The 23,373-nt window shown below is 51.6% G+C and overlaps 1 protein-coding gene across 16 annotated transcripts in view; it reads right to left on the bottom strand.

The window, feature by feature from the left end:
• INPP4A (inositol polyphosphate-4-phosphatase type I A) overlaps positions 1 to 23,373 on the bottom strand; it is a 153,855-nt gene that overhangs the window by 21,459 nt on the left and 109,023 nt on the right. For 10 of the 16 annotated variants that reach the window (XM_033238947.1, XM_033238941.1, XM_033238940.1 and 7 more), the window contains 10 exons: positions 20,352 to 20,535; positions 18,829 to 19,047; positions 17,453 to 17,708; positions 13,819 to 13,851; positions 9,401 to 9,573; positions 8,377 to 8,500; positions 7,370 to 7,496; positions 6,964 to 7,104; positions 4,539 to 4,636; positions 318 to 430 (listed from right to left, as the gene is read on the bottom strand). In XM_033238947.1, the coding sequence (XP_033094838.1) occupies positions 318 to 430; positions 4,539 to 4,636; positions 6,964 to 7,104; positions 7,370 to 7,496; positions 8,377 to 8,500; positions 9,401 to 9,573; positions 13,819 to 13,851; positions 17,453 to 17,708; positions 18,829 to 19,047; positions 20,352 to 20,535 (1,468 nt within the window). The remainder of the gene's footprint in view (positions 1 to 317; positions 431 to 4,538; positions 4,637 to 6,963; positions 7,105 to 7,369; positions 7,497 to 8,376; positions 8,501 to 9,400; positions 9,574 to 13,818; positions 13,852 to 17,452; positions 17,709 to 18,828; positions 19,048 to 20,351; positions 20,536 to 23,373) is intronic. The other 6 variants (XM_033238949.1, XM_033238954.1, XM_033238955.1 and 3 more) reach the window with 3 other exon arrangements.

Genomic DNA, 23,373 nt, shown 5'->3' with positions numbered 1-23,373 from the left:
TGGCCTCCTTCTGACCCTATTAAATGATTTCAGCTGGTATCGATCGCCAGGCTTCTGAGGGTGACCACTGTCAGCCTGGCTAGTAAATGCCCAAGAGATGGACTGTGTCAGGTTTATCAGAATTCAGGCAGCCCCAAAGGAATGGACCCAGGAACTGTTCAGTCTCTTCCAGAGCTTTAGAACGTTCTCAGTGACTCCCTCTTCTCCCAGTATGGAGAGCTCTGCTCTCCTGTGGAGATTCTGCTTTGTAACGTTTCTGTCATGACGTTCGGTAGTGGGCACCGCAATAGCCTCCTTTTCCTCTCTATAACCAGTACCTCAGCGGCTTGCCAGAGAATGTCCACGTTCTTATTCTTCCGGGCGTGCACGTTCTGACCCAGGAACCGCAGCAGCTCTGGCAGACACGTCTGACTGCGAGACCGAGGCAGGCCTGGAAGAGAAAAGGAGTCCGTGGGAGTGGGTGCTGCACCCAGGAACACCCCCGGCAGAGGGAGCCCACCCAAGTGAGCTGCTGTGGCACACAGTGGTAAAACGATGAGGTCCCAAGTGAAGAAGGGATGGAGGTGGGGATAGGAAGGACATGGCTGCTGGTGTGGTGAGCACTTAATTTCTTTTACTGCCACCTTCAAAGGACATTTCCTTCATCTCCCTTCAGTTCTTCTGAGGGGCTGGGAATGGCCACCGAATCACCTACAGGACTCCTTGTAACTACCTATGCCTCCTGCACCCCTCCCAGACGAGGGAGTTAGCAGGGAGTCGGGGGCGGGACCCAGCTGGTCTTCAAACCTTCCCCAGGGTGGAAGAAACTGGGGCAGTGGGTCTGGGCCATTGAGCAGGCCTGGAATCCTGGGGAGGGATCAGGAAAGCGCAGCCTCCTCCAGGGGGCCCTTGGCCCCTGCCAGGAGAACACATCTCTGCAGGACCTAGGGAGGCCCCTGCTGCCACATCCTAACAGCTCCTCCTCCACTCTGGCAATCTCCAGGTCCTTCCAGGACCCCTTGGGCCTGAAGATCCATCAGGTCACCTTACCAAGAAACCCCAGACAAAACTGAGGAAAACATCAACCACTCCCGAGAAGTACTCTGGAATTTTCAAACACTGGGATTATCAAAGACAAAGAGAAGAGCCTCAAGGTCATGGCTAAAGAAAACAGCCACAGCGCCGGAATGCCCAAAGCCAAACCAAGTACATGGCAGCATCTGGGATCTAACTGCACACCTGGTTTCCACCACACAGCCTCGCCCTGGTGTACACAGGTTCTGTGCTAATGACTTCACGTTGCAGAGTGCTCCACACCACACTGGTCAGGGGACGGGCCAGAGACAAGAGAGATGGAAAGCTGGCATCAGCTGAGATGGAAGCTGTGGGAGCCCAGAGGAGGGGAGCTTAGCCGGGTCAGGATATATGGCCCCGGCGTAGACAGCACCATCTCACCTCCCAGGATGCATTTTGCCTTCTCACTGGCTGCCCCTGCAGCCCCCTACCTTAATGAATACCTGTCCACTGAGGAACCATGCAAAGTTTGGGGGTATTCAACTGCTGGGCTCCATCTCCTCAGCCTCAGAGACCAGCCATCCTCCTGCGGGGAGGCGTACCTGGCACGCATCTGCCCCAGCTTCCTGGGTCATGGTTCAGTCAGCTGGTTCCTGCCTACGTGGTCCAGCCTGGCTGCGCGGCTTCCAGAGGCCTTGCTCACCCTGGGCCTTCACTGCCTATGGTAACGGCTCCCCAAGCCCTGGGGACTGGGCGCCAGACACAAATTCCCCCTTCCTACTTACTGCAGCCGCTCAGCACTCCCACTCCTCCCGGCCTCAGCGCACCCCTGCTCCCTCCCTGCTCACCTTCGTGGCCCCCTGGCTGGCCCTGCGGGTGGGCCCATCCTCTCCCCTACGGCAGTCAGAAGACGCTGCCTGGGCTTGGCCGAGCTCCTGGGGAGACTTGCTCTCCATGCCTCAGTTTCCTCATCTGCCAAATGGGTGTGCAACCGGTGCCCATTTCCCAGGGCTGCTGTGGGGCTCAGATTAGAGAATCCACATAAAGTGGGTAGCAGGGGGCCCGGCTTGTGGTGAGTACGTGACAAATCTGCTGTCTGAACTCCAACCCCTGCTAAAGAACATGAGGACACCTTCTTAACAGCTCCGACGCCCACGGCACTGATGGCCTTCAGCTGCCAAATCCTTGCAGGACCTTGACTTCATGTTATATTTACCACCCTGGCTGTGGCATGCAGGGACCACCTGGGGAGTTTCTGAAACCCTAATGCCCAGGCCCTGCCCACCACACTCTGGGGTGGGGCCCGGGCATCTGTATTTTTCCAGGCTCTCTGGCTCCAACGGCATCTGTGCCAGTCCCCTCCACTCCCCTCAAGGTCCCAGTTCTGTGCTCATCTGTCTCATGTTGAGGTGGACAAGAACACCTGTTTTACTGGGGAGACTGAGGTCGCCCAGCCCGAGCATACTTCCTCCATTCGTGTCCCTACCTTCTCTCCTCCCTCCTTCCCTCCCTGCAAGGGCACCCTCCGCCTGCCCACTCCAGGGCCTGGCCTGGGACTCTGCAGTCCTCTTGCATCTTCCGCCCTGTGTGTCCTCCTTCCCTCAGCCCTTTGAGCACTCCCACGGCCCCTGCAGCTCCAGGGTGTGCCCCACCTGCCCACAGCCTCATCCCTCAAGTCGCTGACAGTCTTCAGGACAAAGTGGTCCCTTCCAAGGCAGCACCATTTCGTCACCCCTTGATCCCTGGCCCAGCCCTCACCACGGTGAGACTGTCTGGGAGAGATCACCAGCAGCTCCTTGTCCACACATCCAGAGTCCAGCAGCGCCCCACACCCTCCTGGCTCCTGTCTTCTTCTTGCTAGCCTGTGATGCTCTCTCTGGCCTTCCCTGCTGTGCCCCGGGGCAGGGGCCCCTCCAGATGCTGATCCAGCCCCTTCTAGTCTTGCCACTCAATGGCCTCAACCACAAAAGGGCTCTGCTCTGTGGCTCCACATCTGCACTCCCCACAGGTCATTTGCCCATGTCATCAGCTCAGCTGGGCCAGTGCTGCGCTCGCTCTCTCCTGTAGCCCTGTGCCTCTCTCATCAGCGGGGCAGCCCCTGCTACTGCCGCCAACTCCAGCGTCCTTGCCCAGCGCCAGGTCTGTCAGCTCTCCCAGAAGGCACAGCCCTCACCTCCCCAGCGCCAGCTGCACATGGCCACTTAGCGCATCCTCAGCCCAGACCCTCCTAATGCCTTGTCCCTCTCTCCACGCGCACTGTCACTCCCCAGCTGCGGTCAGAGTGAAGCAACATCTCATCTGAAGTGTCATCTGAAGTTCACAGCCTCACTCTGGCCATCGGCGGCTTGCCTCCTCTCTTCCAGCCCAGCTACACACTCTTGCTAGATGAACCTGTGAAGAGGCAGCTTTTTTTCCACTGCTTCCCTGCTGAACACCACTGAAGCCACGACTTCCCGGCCTGGCCCCGGAGTGTTCTGCATCAGTCTCTCCTAGCAGGACGGCTTCAGCCACAATCCAAGCACATGGGCTTCACAGCCAGGAGCCCCTTTCTTCATCTGGACATGGATCCTATTACTGACCGACGGGCTGTTGTGGATTCAGTGTGGAAATGTATGTAGAGCCCAGCCCAGTGCCTGGCGCATCCATGACCTGTGAAGGTTCACCAGCAGTATTGTTTGACTATCTCTAAACTCTAAGGTCTACCCTACCGTCCAACAGGATGCAGATGAAGCCTGCCCAATTTAAAGCCCAGCCGACGTGGGTTCCCTCTTTGGAAACCCTCATCAGAGGACATTAGTATAACTCAGTGGGGATGACACCTTCTACCGCATGGCGCCCCCTAGTGACTGTGGCAGTGCCTGCAGAGAGAGGCCGGCACTCTGAGACCAGCGGTCCTTCCAAGGCAGGGTCCACCCCTCATTTGCCATCGGATCCTCTAGCACTTTACACTCAGCAGGTCCTCAGGGAATATTCACTGGTTTGAATTCAAGAGGGAATTCTACTCGCAGGCAATGCTGTGCAGCCCTCGGTTCCTCCCTGAGTTCTGTGGCCGCAGAGCCCGAGCTGCAGCATCTTCACTGGAGGACACGCAGAGAGACGACTGTCAGCATCTCCACTGCCTCCAGGAGATGCCGAGATGGGGCCATCTCGCTCCCAAACACCCAGCAATGTTGGCCCCGCATCTTCCTCTCTAAGCACCACAAAGGGAGGTGTGTGGGCCGCTCACCTGGCCGAGGCTGGGTCCTGCCTCTGTGACTCCCCCAAGCCCTACCAGCAGGTGCACAATGCGTGCCACCAAATGCATCGAGTGTCAGTGACTACGACGGCGTGGGAAGGAGCCAGGTCACACAGGCTAGTAGAGAATCAACAGCAAAGAGATGAATGAGGGCCGCAGCCAAGGGAAGCTTCTCTCTCTCTCTCCGTATGTGTGTGTTTAGGGAGAGAAGGAACATGAACTAATAGAGGCAGGGCAAGCCAGAGCTCAGACATCTAAACTGATAAAAAGACGAGTAAGTGAAACCTACCGTGACTGAAGAAATACTTACAATCCTCAGGCAAAACTTCCTTAAACTGCTCAAAGTAGGAATTTAACCGCACCAAACTCTCCACGTTGATGACTTCTTGTAAAGACGTATCGCCAAACCTTAGGAGGTTACAGGGGATGCCATTAGTTGGCTAATGTCACTTTCTTCTAACACGAACACAACTGCACGGAAGCTAACTATGTTGATTCTCTCAAACATTTCCTATGCATATCTAGATGCTAAGCCACTTTCCTTCTTCCGAGCATAAAGGCATCTCTTCAGTGTTGCTGATCAGTTTAAATGCATTCCATTGGCAGGAATCATGTATCACTGTTACAGGCGTGCCTGAGAGATGATCAGAACATGATCTGGTACAGGTCCTGTGCAGCACACCTGAGGCACTTAGGAGGGGGGACAGCAGTGAGGTATGGCTGGGAGGTGAGGCTGCAGCCCTGTACTCCAATCTGAAGTCACTCTCTGTGTGCGAATGCACACGCCTGACTGCCAGCTCCTCCAGGACTGACCATGAAGCCCTTGCCCTTTCCTCATCGTGCAGGTTCACCCTGATTACACTCCGTGTGCTGCAAGGAGCATGTGCCAAATGCCTAAGAACCAAGGCCATAAAATGCCACCTGCAAAGAAGGCACAAGGTGGTCATTAGAAAAGGCAGGCTCTGAAGTCCAGGTCCTGGGCCCAGTGCAGTCTCACAAGTCCCTGCTGAGGGGCCTTCTGAGCATCGGTTTCTTTGCAGCCCTAGAGCATCTCTCAGAGGGCAGGACTCCCTCCTCCAAGTCCCAGCCCATCCACCCCTGGTGCCCACAATGGCCTTTTCTCTAGGCACCTGCTCCCTTGGGGGCCATCCCTGGGCCTGTGGCCTTCCTTCTGAGGGCTCTCCCCTCAGCTCATAAATAAGCCCAGCTCACCAGTGACCGCAGAGCCAATAAAGGAACAAAGCCAAGAACCTGTGCTTCCCAAGTCCTCTCTGTCCTCAGTGTTGCATCCTCCACCCTCCCCTCTACTCAATGCCCCTGGCTCTGGCTCAGTCCTCTCCAGAAACTGCTCCTGCAAGTCCGTGGGATCCGCAGCTACCAGATGCAGGCACCATCCTTCTCCCTTCCCTGGGCCACCTCCCTGCTGGGGCTCCAGTGAGGCTGCGCCTCTCCCTGGCATAGGCGCCTCCAGCTCTGCTCACAACTTTGGGGGGCTTTGCTTCCTGGGTCGGTGCCCTCAGCCCAAACCCAGCTCACCACCTGCCTCTGGACACGACTCTCCTGCCAGTTTATGAGCTCAGTGGGTGGGTCTGTCTGGTGTACTCTCCTCCCACTCAGCCCCAGCCCCACTCAAGACTAAACCCTTCCACTGACCACTTAAACAGTTCCCCAGCCTACTCCTCTGCAGAACACCAACACTCCCCCGGCCCTGATCCAGGTTCCCACCTCTGGCCTGGACTCCTCCCAGCAGCTTCCACCTCACACTTGTCCCCTTCATCTCCTCCCAGCACGTGCCAGCGAAACAATCTACTTAAAATGTAAATCGGATTGTGTCCTGGCCCACTGAAAGTTCTTCATTGTCTCCCAGCAACAATACCATATTTCCTAAGTTGGGGTGACCCTACACCTAGGCGTCAATGGACATCAACCACTGGGGTTGGACATCAGAAGGCCCGGCAGGAACATGGCATATTGTTCTGGAAACCAAATTTCCTTCACAGCAAGTACTTGAAGATACCTGTTTAGACTAATCTACACACATCACATAAAGATCAACGACAACACAGGAATCATTCTCATGCAGTGGAAGGCCAGTATAGGGTACATAGACCCAGTCTACCCTATCTCCTCACACACATGAGCACACACAGGCACACACAACCCCCCTCTGCAGAGTGGCAAGTGACCCTGGAGGGCAGTTTACAAGGTGTAAGCCTTTAGGTTCAGGCATGAGTCTCAGGCTGGCACACAGAGCCACCCCTACCTGCCAATCCCTGCCTGGAACCTGTTGCCTCTGAACTCCATGCTGTTTCTCCCTGCCAGGCCTTTCCTCAGTCTTCTTCATCTGACACGTCTCCCCTCCACCTAATCATCCAACTCCTACTCACACTTCAAAACCTCATCCCCAGCAACTCCAAGAAGCCTTTACAGACCCCCTTAGACCTTGCTAGGTGCCCTACTTGGGATCCCACAATGCCCTGTCTCTGTCTTCATCATTGCATCCATGTCTCTCTCTCCCACCAGCTGAGTCTCTGAGGACAGAGACCACCTTTGGGTCACCCTGTGTCCCTAGCACCAAAGACAGTGAGGTGCACGGCCATGATGAAAACATTGGCCAAAGGAAGGAAGGATAACAAAGTCTGTCCAGCACTTGGAGCCTGAAGAGGGGTAAATATGTTTTCTGTGTCATCTCCAGGGCCGCTGCACTCCCGCAGCCCCGAAGGGCCGGCACGCACCTCTCGGCCAGCGTCTGCTGCTCATTGATGCCCACGTTGAAGAGGACGGGTTGCACTCGCAGCAGCATGCCGCTCTGGATCTCCCGGGGCAGGGCATCAAACAGTGGACCCGGCAGAGGGACCCGCACGTTAAACCCGTCACTGGAGAAAGGCGGAGAGAGGGAGAGCAGTGTGAGGCCAGAGGGCCACCGAGCAGACTGCAGGGCCCAGGCTGGCCCTCTGGCTCAGTGATGGCCAAACGGCCAACCACAGACCTTTAAGGGAGTGGTACTAACCTAGGGGCTGTAATCAGAGCATTTAACAAAATGAAACAGGATAACAAATTCAGAAGGAAGAGCAGGTTCCCTGAAATAAACAAATACGAAAACTGCTCTCTGGCTCAGAGAATTTCAAACCAACACTCTACCGATTTCCTGTGATGACGGGCAGCATGTCTGCGGAGGCGCTGGAAGTGGCCTGAGTGACTTTGAAGGTCACGTTCCTCAAGTCCATGATCCCAAGGCTCATGTCCTCCAGCATGGCCAGCTCCTCCCCTGGACACGAGAGAGGGGCGGGGCTGTCAGGCAGAGGGCCCTGCTGCTCTCCCCAGTCTCAGCAGAAGGCAGTCAAGCTCAGGCCTGGCTGCGACAGGAGTGGTGCAGGTGTGGCTCTGGGGGAGGGGGAGTTTCTGAGCCTCTTCCCCTGCGACTCACTCCTCTGTCAGTCAATGCCTCTGAAATCCCACAGCCACATCAAAACACGCAGCCGGTGGAAACGCGCGCCATCCTTTCCCATTCTTTCTTGGGCAAGCACGGGATAGTAGGGAGGGAAACAAATACATGAACTTAGAAAGGAAAGCCAGCTCTTGAAGCACAAAATGAGAGACGCTAAAGCAGCTTTGCTGGGGCCAGACCCTCCCGTTACACGGGGCTTGGTATCTATTTGATGTCCTCAGTTTCCAAAGATTAACAAATGCTTTCTATCACCGTCTCAGAAGAAATAAATAATAAACAAGGGTAGGAAGAAGAGAGCCTTTTTGGAAAGCAACTTGGAAATATCTATTAAATTTAAAAATATTCCTAGCCTCTGACCCAGTAACTCTCCTTCTAGTCATTCAGGAGCTGCAGAAACAGGCCCACAAGTGCCTCGTGCACAGAGGCCACTGCTGCACTGGAGTTTCAGGAACAACCCTGAACTCCAGTCCAACAGGAAGTTACTGGCTAAGTGATGAACATCCATCCTCAACCAGAAACAACAACAAACCAAGGCGTGTGCCTGTGTAACTGCCAGGACTGCCATCTGGTCCGCTGTTGTGTCTTTTGGATTTACTCCAATCAGCACGCATTACTGGTACAGGGAGAAAAATACCTAGCCAGAAAGGATGGAAACCACACACGCAAGTGGGGCTCCCGATGCTGGCCCGGGGTGCCTCACCGTAGGTGCTCAGCAGGCTCTCGAACTGGGCCAGCAGCCCGATGGTGTAGAGCTGGCGCAGGAAGCCGTCGTCATGCAGGCAGTTCCTCAGCTTGATGATGAAGCCGCAGATGAGGGCAGTCAGCTGTGGGGGGTGGGGGGTGAAGCGGTTCAGGGTCACATGCGTGCCCACCAAATGGCAGTCAGATCATGCCCAGCCCTCACCGCTCCCTTCCTCTGCTGCCACTGCTCAAAGGGGCTTCGGTGGCACCTCCTGTCCCTCGAGAAGCCCAGGTGGGGCACGCCTTGGCCATGGGAAGACGCCCAACAGTGGTCTTGCTATTCCTGTCACTCACAACGTGGGTTTGGTTTTGGCCCGGCTTCTGACCTGACCTGTACCTGGCGTTATTCCTAGGCTGGAGCCATCTGGAAGCCCACAATTAATTACTCATCGTGAAAGGGTCTATCTGCTCATAGAGCCATGCCACCCCTGGCTGGAAACTCAGCCCCAGAAAAAAACAGAAGTGAGAGACAACATGGTCATTCCAAGTTTTCTCAGTGAGAGATTTTCTGTGGGATGAAACAGGACTCTCCAGGATGAGTGAGGGAACCTGGAGAGAACCAGCCCAACCCCAAATCACTGTTTGCTTTACTAATGTGGGTACTGGCAACTATTAAACTTGTTACATTCATTTCAAGGCTTCACTTCTCTCAACAATAAGAGGGTCCTGCAACAAGCTGCAGAGCTGAGACACCTACTGTTATATCAGCAATGTTTGCACTGACAGCAAACACCTGTGTTGTTGCCCTCACTCAATTCCTGTGCAGCTAAAAAAAAAAAAAAAAAAAAAAAACACAGCAAAGAGGCCTGCGCCACCCACGCCCTCACTACCTCCTGGGTGCAGAATCAGCAGACTTTGCAGGTGCAACGTTAGGGTTAGGGTGCTCACTTTACAAGTGAAGTGAGAGGGAAGGGCTTCCTAAGCCTGTCTTTTCCGAGCTGGGAGGTGCCCGTTGCCTCCCTCGGGGTGCTCCCAGGGCCTACCGTCTGGCAGAAGACCACGTCACGGCGGTACTGGAGGCTCAGGTAGGTGGCTATGGTGGGCGCGCTGTCCTGCATGAGCAGGAATACCATGGCTTTCTTGGCCTTGTCACTCATCATGGCCACGCAGTCGGTGAGAGTGGTCAGCAGCGGGTAAAGGGCCTCACTCCATTCACCTGGGGCACAAGCGAGGGGGTCATCACAATGAGAGAGAGAGATTTTAAGAATTAGGTTCTGGCAATTTAGCAAGTCACCTCGCCCCTAACCACTGCAGTCCTCCCACTCCCCCATCTCCACCCCATCTTCTAGCTCTGTCTAGAACCAACCCAGTCCCTAGCCCTCGAGCCCCAGCTCTTTCCAGCAACCTCAAACATCAGTTCTACTCCGGTACCTCCCACACATGCCTGGTCTCCTGAACCTGTTGGGGACCCTAGACAGAAATACTTAAGACAATGCCTTTGGAGGAAAACAACAAAAAAAACTTCTGCAAGTCATGACGAGGCCAGAAAATGCTCTGTCCGCAGAGGCTCATCTCCTTCCACTGCACTGTAGCACCTCCACGCGAAGAGGAAGGATGCCCAGAAAGGTTCTCTGTGATCTCCCTTCTCTTGACCTGGGTATGAAGTCAAGTCAGAGACTCCTCTGCCCTTGCCAAGCCTTGTATGCAGCTGTGTTCAATTCTCACCCTGCACACCTGGAGGGACACTATTCCTCACAGCTCCAGAGCTTTCGGCCCTCAGGAACGGCCCCACCTTGCGCTCACTTCCTTCCCCACCCCCATCTTCCTTCCCCAGTACTATTTCTAGCTCAGTTTTCTTTTAGGAATATACGGAAACTTTGACCCTGTACCAAAACAACTTTTTAAAAATAGAACCTCAAGGGAGAAAAACAGGGTGAAAGATATTTTGGGTTTTGACTCTTTTTTTTCCTTCCTATTTAGAAGACATTTAAAAGAGAAGACAGGCCCTCATTAAGGTTATATTTGTAACAGGTCACTAAGACCAGAAATAGGCATTTGACCATCACCACTTGGTGAATCCACCACACCAAACATGGTGAGAAGTTGTGGAGTGAAGCCTGGGCAGTGCACGCCCCTTAGGGTGAGAGTTTCGAGCCACAGAATGCACCAGGCCATGTCCCGGCACGGCACTCAGGGAAGGCCCCGGGCTGTGGGAGCTGCGCGACTGCCAGAGGGTAGCCTCTGTCTTAGATAAACAGAATCTCAGAGACCGAAAGAAGGGCAGCTTGGCCCTGTTCTCTCAAGCTGGATGGTTAGCACGTCACTGAGAAACCAACCTAAAGAAATACTGAAACATGCCAAAGAATTCCTTACACTCAGTGTTTGGTTAATGGAAATGTTTACGTATAGGTAGCAGCTCAAAAGTTGGAGGTGGCCTAATTGTACATGCAGGCACACTAACTGTTTGTGGACAGCGTTTGTATCTGTAACGGAAAAAGCAGGCTTAAATTTAGAAAGTCCACAGCAGACAGGTCTTAGCAAATGAACCACAGTGACGAAGAACACTCAACTGAGAGGCGGAAAATGTCGAGTCCTGGCCCCGGCCACTGCTGAGCAGAGGTGACCACAGGCAAGGCCTTAGACCCCTCAGCCATGTGGGGCCTTTGTCATAAAATGAGAGAGAGGCACTAGATAATATCCGAGTCTCTTTCCTCCACTGAAGTTCTCAGAGACCACGTTTTTGTTTATTTGAAGAATTCTGTTGAATGTATGCCAATTACATGAAGTGCCTATCAAAAATGCCAATGGCAAACAGGTTTTTCTAGCCAAACAGTTTGGGGAAAGGCAGGCAGTAGACTATCCTTCTCTCAAAAGTACATGCCCTTAAACAAAATGTTGCCAATTTTACTTTGCTCTTCTACCTATCATGCATATCATGAAAATCATGATTATTTTAATCTGAAAATGATCAAAACATACAACCGGTCTTACAACTTTTTCACTTTGCTTATTTCTCTTTAAACTAAATTCCCATGAGAATGATTGCTTTGCTATATTAGGAAAAAAATGAAAAAAAAAAAGTAGTATAGAAAGAATGGCTAAAAAGCACTAAGACGTGTGTCCTGGAAAAGAGGAGATATGGAACTTGGTAGAAGGTGAGTGTGGTTATCTGCCCAGAGAAGGGCTCAGACATGTCTGGAAAAATTTTTAAAAACTTCAGCCAAAATGAGTTTCTTGGGCAGTAACATGATTTCTACCCAGGATCTAGCGAAGTAAAGGCACCCGGGTCACCAGAATCGCTGAAGGGTTTATACTCTGCTTCCTTCACTAGAAAGCCTAGTTATGAAAAAACATCAGCTCAATGAAACAATGTCCTGAGTGACGTCGCCGACCCGTTTTTGTAGAAAGCTCCTTATCTAGTTCCTAACCGGTGATGTTCGTGATGTTCGCAGACCGGTAGTGAATCCATGGGCCATACTAATTTAGATAACTTTGAAGAGAACTTTCAAATCCGGACTTTGCTTCTGCATTTTCCCCTCATTAGTAGGGGAGGGAGAAAGGGAGGGTGTGTGTGCCTTTGTGAGTGTGTCTATTTTAGCCCAGATTAAATGCAGTTCTCCAGGAAAAGCCAAAAGAACTCCTTGCAGGGACCCTTTTAGTCCATCAGCATCAACTGTGAAAAAGCCATCAGTGCTTCTGGAAATGTCCCAGCTGACGCACAACCAGGAGGGCTCTACAGGCCAGGCATTGTCCGTGGGCTGCCCGGGGACCCACGAGACCTCCCATTAGTTCCGCAACCCTCAGGAGCCCAGAATTGAGAAGACCCCTGAGCTTCTGTGGGAGCAGATGCACATGCCACCAACCCTCTCCTGGCCCTAACTGCGGGGTATGGCCCCAGGCTTCAGCACCACTGAGGCTCAGGCGACAGCTCGGTCTGAAGGCACTGGCCTGCCGTGGAGGTCAGCTGAGGCATGGGCCCAGGGGAGGAAAGGGAGGAGGAGACCAAGGCCTCAGCAACCTTGAGGGGCCAAGGGGGTGGGGCCCAAGGCCTGCTCAAGGCGACACTGACTTTTGGGGAAAGAGAAACTATGAAGGGGCTGAAAGCAAACTGGGAGAGTCCCTTTGAGGTGTCCAATCAGATGAGCCCGCCGATGGGCTAACTTCTAAGAGCGTCCTGGGGTTGCTGCCAGCAGCCGCCACACTATGCTGACTCACGGGGCTGTATGGGTGGACAGGCTTCACTAGCAATGCACAGGAATAGCTGTTAGCCTGGTAAATCCCACAGTCATGGACGCGTTACGTTCTAGACATCAACAAAGTCTCCTGCTGTCTTACATTTATAACCCGTCAGAAATATGCAAGTGATAGACTGACCATGCAGCTGATTTTTGGAATGTAAGAAAAAGAACATCAAATCATATTATTTGGGGGACTCATGCTCAAAACCACAAGCAATACCCAGGAAACTCAATATGAACTAGATCAGGGGTCAACATACATTTTCTTTTCGTTTTTTTTTATTTTTTAATTTTTTTTGGAGTCTCGCTCTGTCGCTCAGGCTGGAGTGCAGTGGCGCCATCTCGGCTCACTGCAAACTCTGCCTCCCGGGTTCACGCCATTCTCCTGCCTCAGCCTCCCGAGTAGCTGGGACTATAGGTGCCCGCCACCACGCCCGGCTCCTTTCTTTTTGGTATTTTTAGTAGAGATGGGGGTCTCACATTGTTAGCCAGGATGGTCTCGGTTTCCTGACCTCATGATCCACCCGCCTCGGCCTCCCAAAGTGCTGGGATTACAGGCAGGAGCCACCGTGCCCAGCCGAGCACACATTTTCTGTAAAGAACTAGACAGTAAATATTTTAGGCTTTGAAGGCCACGGGTTCTCTGCTGCAACGAACTCTGGCACTGCTGCACAAAAGCAGCTGTAAACAATACATGAACAAGTGGGCAAGGTTGGTTTCCAACAAAACATTATTTATAAGAGCAGGCTGTGGACAAGATTTAGCTCAGAGCTGTAGCTTGCCAACCCCTGAACTAGAATCATAAACATTGGTTTCTACATGCAAATGCAGCAAAGAGATTACATTTCTGGCACTAACTCCAACTGAGGCCCATAGCATTGTCTGGTAAGAATTCTAAAACCGCACCCAGAAAGTCCAAAATGTGTACCTCCCTACCTCAGGTCACCCACTTCAGGAAGCCCAACGCGCTCATCTGAAAAGACTTAAGAATGTAAAAGTAGAACAAATACATGTGGTAGTCTGCCTCAGGTCACGATTTCCTCAGCTCAACGGGTCCCTCATCAAACCTGCGAAAAGTGTTTCATGCCTCACAACGAAGGAGGTCCTGGAATACTTTCCCAACTCTGGGATCATAAGGCAATCTTTGGTAATTTAGCTACAAAACACTACCTGAGTATTAAGTAAGAGGGCATCAGCAGGAGCCTTGAACGGAAACCACGTACCTGGGCTGGACTCTTCAGGAGGGGGACTGCAATCTGCACAGAAATGGAGGGCGACATGGATGATTAAGGAGCAGCACACAGTTCAAACCAAGCAACTCAATCTCAGAGCAGCTGCATCAGCAGCTTGTAGTGACGTGGCTAACAAACAGAGAAGAGGTCTTGGTGCCTGGCTGCCCCTTCCGCAAGAAGGCTCGCGAAAGTACTCCGGCAGCAAGCCCTCTCAGTGGTAAACAATGACAGATTCCCCAGCTTAAACATTCATGTTGCCAATGCTTCAACATAAAATGCTCTTTGGGATGTGCAATCTAGCTTATTACAATGTGAGAAATGCCGCAGAAAAAAGCACCCACATAAATCACATTGTAGTGGCGGAGCCCTGCGTTGGCTTGTGGCATCTGGAAGCAACTGGTAAGGAGAGAGACTGACCAGCACACGGAGTGTTCCCCAGTCAGGCCCACTGCTCTGATTTCACCGGGGAAGTCTGGGCTCAGGATCGACTGCTGAGAGCCAAAGTGTTAAGATCCAGGAATGAAACCAGTACACCAAAAAAAAAAAACCGATGCCAATCTTCCACATTTAAACCAAATGCTAAGTTTTGTGATTTAGGGGTAATCTCCAATTAGAATGTCCCTTCAGGTCCTCAAAGAATACCAATTTTGATTCCATTTCACCTTATTTCAATTTCATATTTCCCTTAAAAACTAAACTTTCTAGTTAACTGGGTGCACCATCTAAGAGAAAACGAGTTTGAAAAGGAATCATGGGAGAAAACATTTATGTTAATTTATGTCTGAGCTTTTCAGTTCAAAGAATGTCTTCAGAATGTGGAAATGAGGCGGCCTCGGATCCTGGATCCCGAAGAACAGCCAGAACAGCTTGATGGGGATTTTACAACCTAGGTTGTAAAGAAGGGGAAAGCATCCTTCCTCTCTCATCGTCTTTGGATGTGACTTTTCAAACTGGCAAAGCGGAAAGAGAATACAAAGGCATCTGTAAGGTCAAGAGTTCGACCTCTTCGTTAACCCAGATACCCTGAGACCATGCTGCTAACAAAGGTAGAAACTCACAGTGATTTGCAACTGTGGCTCTTACATATTGATCTGCTCATCAGGTTATGCGAGGCCTTGAAAAAATACAGATTTTTGCCTCCCCATAACCCATCTTCTAGGATTCTGAGTTTATGAATGAGGAGGAAGGTCTAGGAGCCTGTTCCCCAACAGCTGGGTTGGGATCATTGCTGTGAAGGCATCAGGGATTAAACCCGATTTGCTAAATTCATCTTTCAATCAAAGGGGAGAAAGAGGGGGTCTTCTCTGGCGCTCCTGGAATAACGGCTTGTAACTTGCCTTGGGTCATGCAGTTGAGAACAGATGACCACTCTGGACTTCCTCTCTATACACATGCAAAGTCCAGCACATCATCTCAGGGGTACAAGAACCTGCGGGTACCCACAGACCCCAGACTAAGAGAAACTTGGTCTAAGGGTCTCTTTGGGTATGAGGAGAGTGACAGAGTGCACAGGAGGAAGGCGGTGGAAGCCACCAAATCCTGGTGGGGCAACAGTGGTGCACCTTGGCAGGCTGGGGTGGAGGGGCATGGGAGACTTTTGGAGAGATGAGAAGAAGGGAAGTGTGAGGAGCCTCTGTGGTTTTGGCTGGCAGATACTTGTCAGTGGGTCCCCCACAAACCCTTGGCCCTGGGTGACCCTCACCTGCCAGTCAGGGCTCTCTGATCAGGGCAGGGCAGCTCTGAGGCAGGGCAGCTCCCCGGTGAAAAATAAAAACCAAGGACCCAGGACAGGGTATAGCACTGAAATGAAAAGTGATGATGCCTTTCAGAGCAGTACAGAGTTATTTCCATATAATAAATATGTTGGTGTGAACACACCTGCTCATTAAGCCAAAACAATGGCTCCAGTAACTTGGAATGGTATAAAAAGCCACGACAGAGCCAAGCCGTGGCACTGTGGACAAGACTCACCGAAATAAATATCTCATAGACTGCTGCTTTCTGATCCTCCTGCTTACACTGAGGACTGAACAGCTTCCTGGCTGTGCTAAAAATGTTTAAATTAAGGACCTCCACAGATAATTTGGTGGCATATGGTTTCATACATTTCTTTGAGTACTGATCAGCAGAGTTACTCTCTCTCAAATGTAAGTAAGCTTCACATTCCCATTATTATAACAGCTGATTTTTATGGCACACGCAAGTCAAACCCTAAATAGCATAAATGCTCATTTAAATAACTTTAAAACTGAATAAAAATGTATCTATATTTAAACAATACAGGATGTGCCTAGAAAAAAAATGACACTTAAATTAGGGATATAATCCCATCTGATGAAATAAACTAGCTCCCACATTTAAAACAGCCAATAAATTCCTCTTTTCATTATCTGTAGAAAAATTTAAAATCACAAGATAATAAAGTAGAAAGAAATAAACAATGAACTTTCAGAAAGTTTTCAAAAGGAACACGATTTACATAAAAAAGAGAACATGAATAAAGATAAAATAGTTCCATGAACCAATCACAGGTGTGGGGAAGTGAAACTGTAATCCCCCAGAGATGGAGAGATGGGTGACAGGACAACGGTCGAGACAGAGGCTCAAGTGAGACAGTGCCCTGGAAACAGACTGCAGGCGGAGTAAAGAGGCAAAGGGCATCTGACAACCCGAAGGGGGATTTGCCCAGAGGCTCTGACCAAGAAGCACGCTTACACCTTGAATGGAAGTTCCCCAATTCAGAATATAAAAGCCCTCATCACATGAAGCCTAATCCCAGCACATCTGGGCCTTACCTACTATGGCATAAAACTCCCACAGGAGAACAAAAAGGAGGCAGAAGCTAGGTCTGGGGGCAAGTCTCAGTTGCCTAGCTTGTAACTCTCTGGCTCTTACAGGAAAAGACGGGAGGCACCTCAGTTGCAGGGACCGTTTCCCAGCTTTAAGGCTCTCTGCAGGACAGTGTCCTGGTGTGCTGTGTCTCTGCAGACAGGAGACTGTTCTGCAGCGTGCTGCTTCATGCCAATGTCCTATCCTGAAGGGTCCTGCCAAACCACCCGACTCAGACCACCAGAAGCCCAGGAACAGGGGCCCATTCTCCGTGTTACCAAGTCCCAAGGCAACATGCCTCTGCTGTGTAAGAGAGTGCCCAGCCAATGCCAACCAGCTTTCAGACATGTCCACTGGACCTGCCAATATCTCTCATCCAGCTGTGTCCCTGCACAATTCCCCTTTCCCCTTTCATTCTACCAATTCCTAATGCCAAAGACAATCACATGAGAAAGGCATCTGCATGCTGGCCTCCCTCAGATTCTCAGATGCTTTACAAACCTGAAAAGCCCAGGAGCCCAAGCCTCACAGCCATGGTGGTGTATCCCAAGGGGACCCTGAGATTCTGACTGGCAGAGATGCAGAATCACACATGGGCTCCAGTTACATAGAAAGGCAACCGGAGACTCCGCTCTCACTGCCCGCTGCTCCGTGCACTGGGACGCCCCCGCTCCACCTGGCAGCCCTCCCTGCAGTCTGCGTGGGGGAGGAGTGCATGGAGTCAGAGACACAGACAAACGGAAGCAACACAAGGTGAAGTGGAGGCAGCGTATGGGAAGCATGGATGCATACGCACGTGTGGTCAGATGAGGATGGCATGCAGCGGAGGGCATGGTGGAGGGGCATGGTGAGGAGGGGACATCACAGAAGGGGTCTTCTGGTCTGATCCAGTAGGCGTGGCTGTCCGGGTTACCTTTCTTGCTGGTGCAGCTGCCTGCACAGGGGAAGACGTCCTCACAGCCCTCGCCATGCAGGCGCTCCCTCTGCAGCAGCTTGTCCACACGCTGAATGATGCATTCTAGGCTCTTGTCCACGTTCAGCCACACTTTCTCCTTCCAAATCAAAGGGGCCCGTGTGGGTCAGCTCTCCCGAACAGAAACACAAACAGAACACAAACCAAATCGCCCTCCACCGATCCCCGGCCCTAGGCTTCCACACTTGTTAAAATACCTCTAAGTTTAGAAATACAAAGATGATTCCTAATTCCCCATTAAAGTTGCATTTGCTTTTCAATGATGTATCGATCTCCTGTGGCCACTGTTTTTAGAGTTTGGAGTTTTAGAGTTTGGGAGATGTTTTCGAGTTTGGGAGATGTTTGCTAGTAACTCTTCTGGAGGCCAGGTGGCTCTCCAGTGCTGCCTGAAGGGCCACAGGGCACTGTCCCATCTCCTCCTCCTGCCACTGCAGACTTCCTACAACCGTCACACACAGACAAGACAAGATGGATGTCCCTCCTTTGGATGGAAGGGAATGGAAATTTGGATAGGGGAAGTGGGGAGGAGGGGAGGGAGGTCTGGGAGTGATTTGCAGAAACACACACAGCATATAGGATGCTACTTTGCTGCTGATTAACAGTTCAGTGCTTGCAGAACAATGCCTCTAAGCAGTGGTCTCAATCAATGGCAAAAACAAATTGTACAATGTGTCACTCCCTCAAGAAACACAGATCCTGCTCCCAGGGCCAATTCTGTGAGGAACCATAATGTGATGCAATGTCAGGGCGGCCGCTCCAAAATCCACAACTACTTGCCCCAGCACCAGAGCTCCCACATCCCCAAATACACATAGCCCTGGAAAATCTAACAGCAAACAGAGCACTGAGGAAGTAGCAGAGGCCTGACTGGTCTCAAGCATCCCAGGGTCATAGAAGGCACAGGCGGCAGGGGAAGGAGAGACCTCCAACAGGGGAGGACAACCCACTTCTCTTCCTCTTCATCCAGGTCTGAGGCTGGCCCAGGCCCCAGCACAGCTCTACCCCTATCTGGACACAAGGTTTTGAAAATAGTCTCCCTCCCTGCATCAGGAGCCAAGGAGCCATCCAGGAAGGAGACCTGGAGCTTGTTTATAGCAGTCAAACCTTGAGGCACTTCGGAGGGACAGAGACTGGCAACAGGCTTTGCGGTTTTCGGCCCAAGTCCAGCAGTGGGATGACAGCCACGGCAGCAGACTCACCCACTCCTCCTCGTGCCAGTCCACCTGCAGGGAAGATCGGCTGTTTCTCCCTGTCCACCGGGCCATGAGGGTGTCCTGGTCATTTCTAAGCATCACCTGCTCCTCCTCAGTCGAAGTGGGAGAGGCCTTGGAGGCAATGTAGTCAGGCCGCGCGGCGTTCAGCCCATGGATGGAGTTGGCCAGGAGCTTGCAGTCGCAGACCGTGACCAGCTGCCGTGTCTGCAGGTGCACACAAACCAAGGCTGCTGAGCCCAGGCCAGGGGTTGGGGAGGCCCCTGCCTTATCTAAGATATGGAGAATGGGCTTAAAGCCCAGTACTGCACCCTCTGCCTTTCTCCACAGTGCAAAGCAACTGAAGGGGTACACCCCTCAAGATGTCTGAATACGAAGACTGCCACGTGGCCTGCTGGGGCTGCATCTTAACAAGAATTTCCCACCGAGCAAGAGGAAAAGAGGGTGAGAAATCTCTGACATTCTCTGATCCCTGCCTGCCTCTGACCTGTGATTGCTAGGGGAGGGGCCTGCAGAGAGAGCCCACTGCCCCAGCCTTGACAGACTTCCTGGTCTGTCCTCCACCTTCCAGGGAACAAGTGTCCAGGGGTCTTAACTTCGGTTCAATTGTGGAAGTCTTATCTTTCGTTCCTCAGCATCTAATACATCAAGTTCTGGGTCTGGGTAGCTGGCCTCCTGGCACAACATGTCTGGTTTTGGAGAATTCTGCACGTATCACGGGTTCTGTGGTTCATAAGGTTACTGCTGACAACTACATCTTTCTTTTCCAGTGGATCTAATCCCCACCTCACACTCTTTATGCTGTGTGAACACACGTGAAGGATATTACACATTCTGATCAGGAAAAGCAGCTCAATAGCACAGTGTGAGTGCAGAGGTGTAGTCAGAATCTGTGTGTGTTTGTGTGAGTGTGTGTGTGTGTGTGTGTGTGTGTGCGCGCGCGCGCACTGAGAGGGAGACTGAGTGATGGGAAAAAGCATCATCCATCAAAAGGGTCTGATAATAGCCACTTCCTCAGCTGGGATTAATACTTACATATTTTTAAATCAGGATCAAGTTATGGCTAAGTAGAAGCTGGCGTACTGACTATATGTCAGCCAATAAAATCATATTGTTCTTATGTCTGTATAATAGCTCAGTTTCTGTTTTCAAATTCAACTACAATAGAAATGTGGCAAAGAAGAAAAAAGTGCTGGTGAGGCCGTTACTGAGAAAGAGGTGGAACTGTATCAGCCTCAACAAAATGAGCCCCACGGACTCACTGAAGGGCATACGTACCTGAGGCTGCACCTGAGTCATGAGCCCTGGGCTCTGCCCTTTGTCCATCCAGCTCTGTGGACAAATCACGAAACCTCCCTGGTTTTTGTGGGAAATGGACCTAAGGTAGACCGTCAAAGTCTTCCCAATGTCACGCTCTTTGTGGACCACCTTCGGCACACCTGGGCTGCCTGGTGGCCCCCAGAAACCCAAGGAGACTCCCCAGCCCACATGCAGCAGGGCACCCCTCCTACCTTGTCTGCCAAGATGGCGAGTGTCCTCTCAAGGCCAGTGGCAGACCTATCCTTGGCTGCCCTTGACAGCCGCTCTGCATAGTAGCTAACTTGGGTTTTCAAGGTGTTGATCTGGGCGATGATCTCCTTGGCTCGGACGACGTCCTGTGGGATGTAGATTATGGACTGGCAGCCAGATGATGTACTGGAAAGGATAAGAACAGATTCTAAGGGATTCTCCAGAATCTGTAAAGGATGACAGCATCATCCCAACCCCAGTCACATTAACCCTAAGATGACTCAGGGATGTCATCTGTGACTCAGGGATGTTCTGTGACTCAGGGATGTTCTTCTAGGCTACTCTAGTTGTTGATCAGCAAAGTATATCTTAGCGGATTCTTCCTGTCTATATGGCAGAAGCTTGAAATATTAAACTATGACTCAGTCTTTTATCTGTATTTGCATGTATCTGTATTTTCACTTGTGTATGTAAATGTGTGAACAGGTATTGAACAATCATATCCCGTAATCACCCAAATGATCATAATCTTTCACCTCACAACCTCATCTATTTACTTATAAGCAGTACTTCAGTGGAGACATGGAGACCATCTACAGAAGAAGAGGTCAGGTTATCACAGTGTAGCAGAGACTGCAGTGGGTGTTGGACTTTGTCCCCAAACAACCAAAACCTATTTTTTTCACTTGGCCAATCAGGAATTCAAGCTCCCTGTGAACACACCCACAGCCATCCTTCCTCTCATGTCTGACCCTAGCAAGTCCCTAGAAAATTGGGTTTCCTTTCCCTTTCCTTCACTCCAGGACTTCCCTAATTTGAAAACTAACGTTTCATCAATGAAGAGAAAGTGGAGAACATGCCAAGCCACAGGCAAAGCCAGACTCCTCAGTGGCTGTGAAACCCTGGCTCTCCCTCCTTCCCACCTCTTCGCCACCAAGCAGTGTGTGTGTGTCTAGGGGTCTGATGCCAAGCCTACAGCCCGGCCCCTCCCAGCACAATCAGGAGGCTCTGAAGGACCAACTTCACGTCCCCTCGCTGTAGGGGCCTGGCCAGCATGTTGGGTCCAACTAAACGGTGATGATGAATTGCGTGTCTCTTAGCCTGGATCCCAATCAATGCACTATTATACATTTATTTTTCAGACCATCTGAGGAAGCTGAGGAAAGCAGGAAGAAGTATAAGCCACCAATGCAGAGGGTCTCCTCCTAAAATCTGAAATTGTGAGCTCTGGGTAGAACTGGTGTCCCTTCGCACATAGGATGAGGGATCCTGACTGGTCCCTAAAGAGTGACCCTTTGAATTCCGGGGAACAGCGAGAAAGAGGAGGAGCGAGGGCACCTCTCACCACATCCTCCATCACTTCCCCTGGAGAGGACAGTCACCTTGCTCAGGGCTGAGAATCTTCCCCATTGGCCCCTTCCCAGGGAAGTCCCAAAGTGGGTCATCAAGAAACCACCACGACCCCTTCCCTTGCTGGATGATGCGGCAAACATGCAAAAACCGAACACCAAAGCACCCCAGAAAGGAACACCACCACCACAAGCCCACACGCCACAGTAAAAAACAATGGACGCGCCAGAAGCCCATGCAGCAGGCCGCACTCAAGCTCGCGCGGCACCACAGGAGTCATTCCACAGCACGACGTGCACACCACTACTTTCCAATCTGCAATCACTCTTCCAAATGAATAGCTGCCTTCTAGGATCATTTCATCCTAAAAACACAATCTCAAAATAGGGTTTTAAAAAATCAGTTCAGCCAAGCATGGTGGCCTATAATCCTAGCACTCTGGGAGGCCGAGGTGGGAGGACCGCTTGAGCCCGGGAGTTCAAGACCAGCCTAGGCAACATCGGGAGACCCCATCTTTTAAAAAAATTTAAAAATTAGTTAGGCAGGGTGGCTTGTGCTTGTGGTTCTGGCTACTTAGGAGGCTGAGGCAGGAGGGTCAACTGAGCCCAGGAGTTTGAGGCTGCAGTGAGTTTTGACGGTGCCAGTGCACTCCAGCCTGGGTGACAGAGCAAGACCCTGACTCCAAAAATGGTGAAAAAAAATGGATTCTTCCCAGACCCCCAATATTTAGAGTACCTATATTAAATGTGCTGTATACAGATCTACTTCTGTGCAAGGAGGTGGCTGTGTACCCTTCAACAAATATATACCCTCTGCCCAGGCCAAGAGAAAAGTACCGCCCTATACTTGCCCTGTGTTCTCACAAGTCATGTTTTAATGATGGTACCTGGGACTTATGCACGGGATATACACGGCAGAGACAAGAAAAGGCAAATTTCAAAGAGGTACTGTTTAGGATGATGAGGAAAATAGAAGCACGTGTGCTCAACTACCTAGTTTTAAAAACCAGGCGGCCACATGAAGGCGGCAGGATGGAGGTGTAGACATGAAGCCCAGGGGCAGCCCCAGGAGGCAGTATCCTAGGTATGGCCCTTGGACTTTGCATTAGGACCCCACCCCAGACCCGGACCTACCCAGAGCTGGGGTCATGGGCTAAACTGAAGATGCCACGAGAGCGTAAGGGTGGAGTCTTGTGGCCCTGGCCAGGAACTGCTGGTAACTGCTGAGCAACAGTCACTCTGGACACTAGAAGAGCAGGATCACCTCTGCAGAGGCTGAGCCCCCATGGAGCTGGGTTCTGCAAGGGTAGGAAGATTGGGAGGCTGGGTCCTCTCTGCCTGGGATTTAGCCCCTCACACTCTCCAGGCAGGGACACTCCTTCTGCCTATAACCCTCCCCACTCCATCCCCTCCCCGCTTCAGGGACGGTCTTGTATATGGGCAGCAGTGGGCAGAGGGGGAAGGGGTGACCAGGCCCAGACTGGGCAATGGAGGGTCCTCAGAGGGAACCCAGGAACTCAGAAAGTTCCCCAGGAACAAGGTTCAACCCAAAACACCTGGGTTGGGATTTACCCAGAGCAGGCCTTGGTGGCAGCTGGGCCTTTGGCACTCCCCTCCCATTCCTCTTCCCCTGCACTCCTAGACTCAACCCCTAAGTACTTTACTTGTCCCCTAT

This window comes from Trachypithecus francoisi, unplaced genomic scaffold (genome assembly GCF_009764315.1).
Source record: "Trachypithecus francoisi isolate TF-2019V2 unplaced genomic scaffold, Tfra_2.0 Lachesis_group17, whole genome shotgun sequence".
Classification (NCBI taxonomy): domain Eukaryota; kingdom Metazoa; phylum Chordata; class Mammalia; order Primates; family Cercopithecidae; genus Trachypithecus; species Trachypithecus francoisi.
Note: the sequence above shows the minus strand (reverse complement) of the source record. Positions and strands in the feature narration are given on the sequence as shown.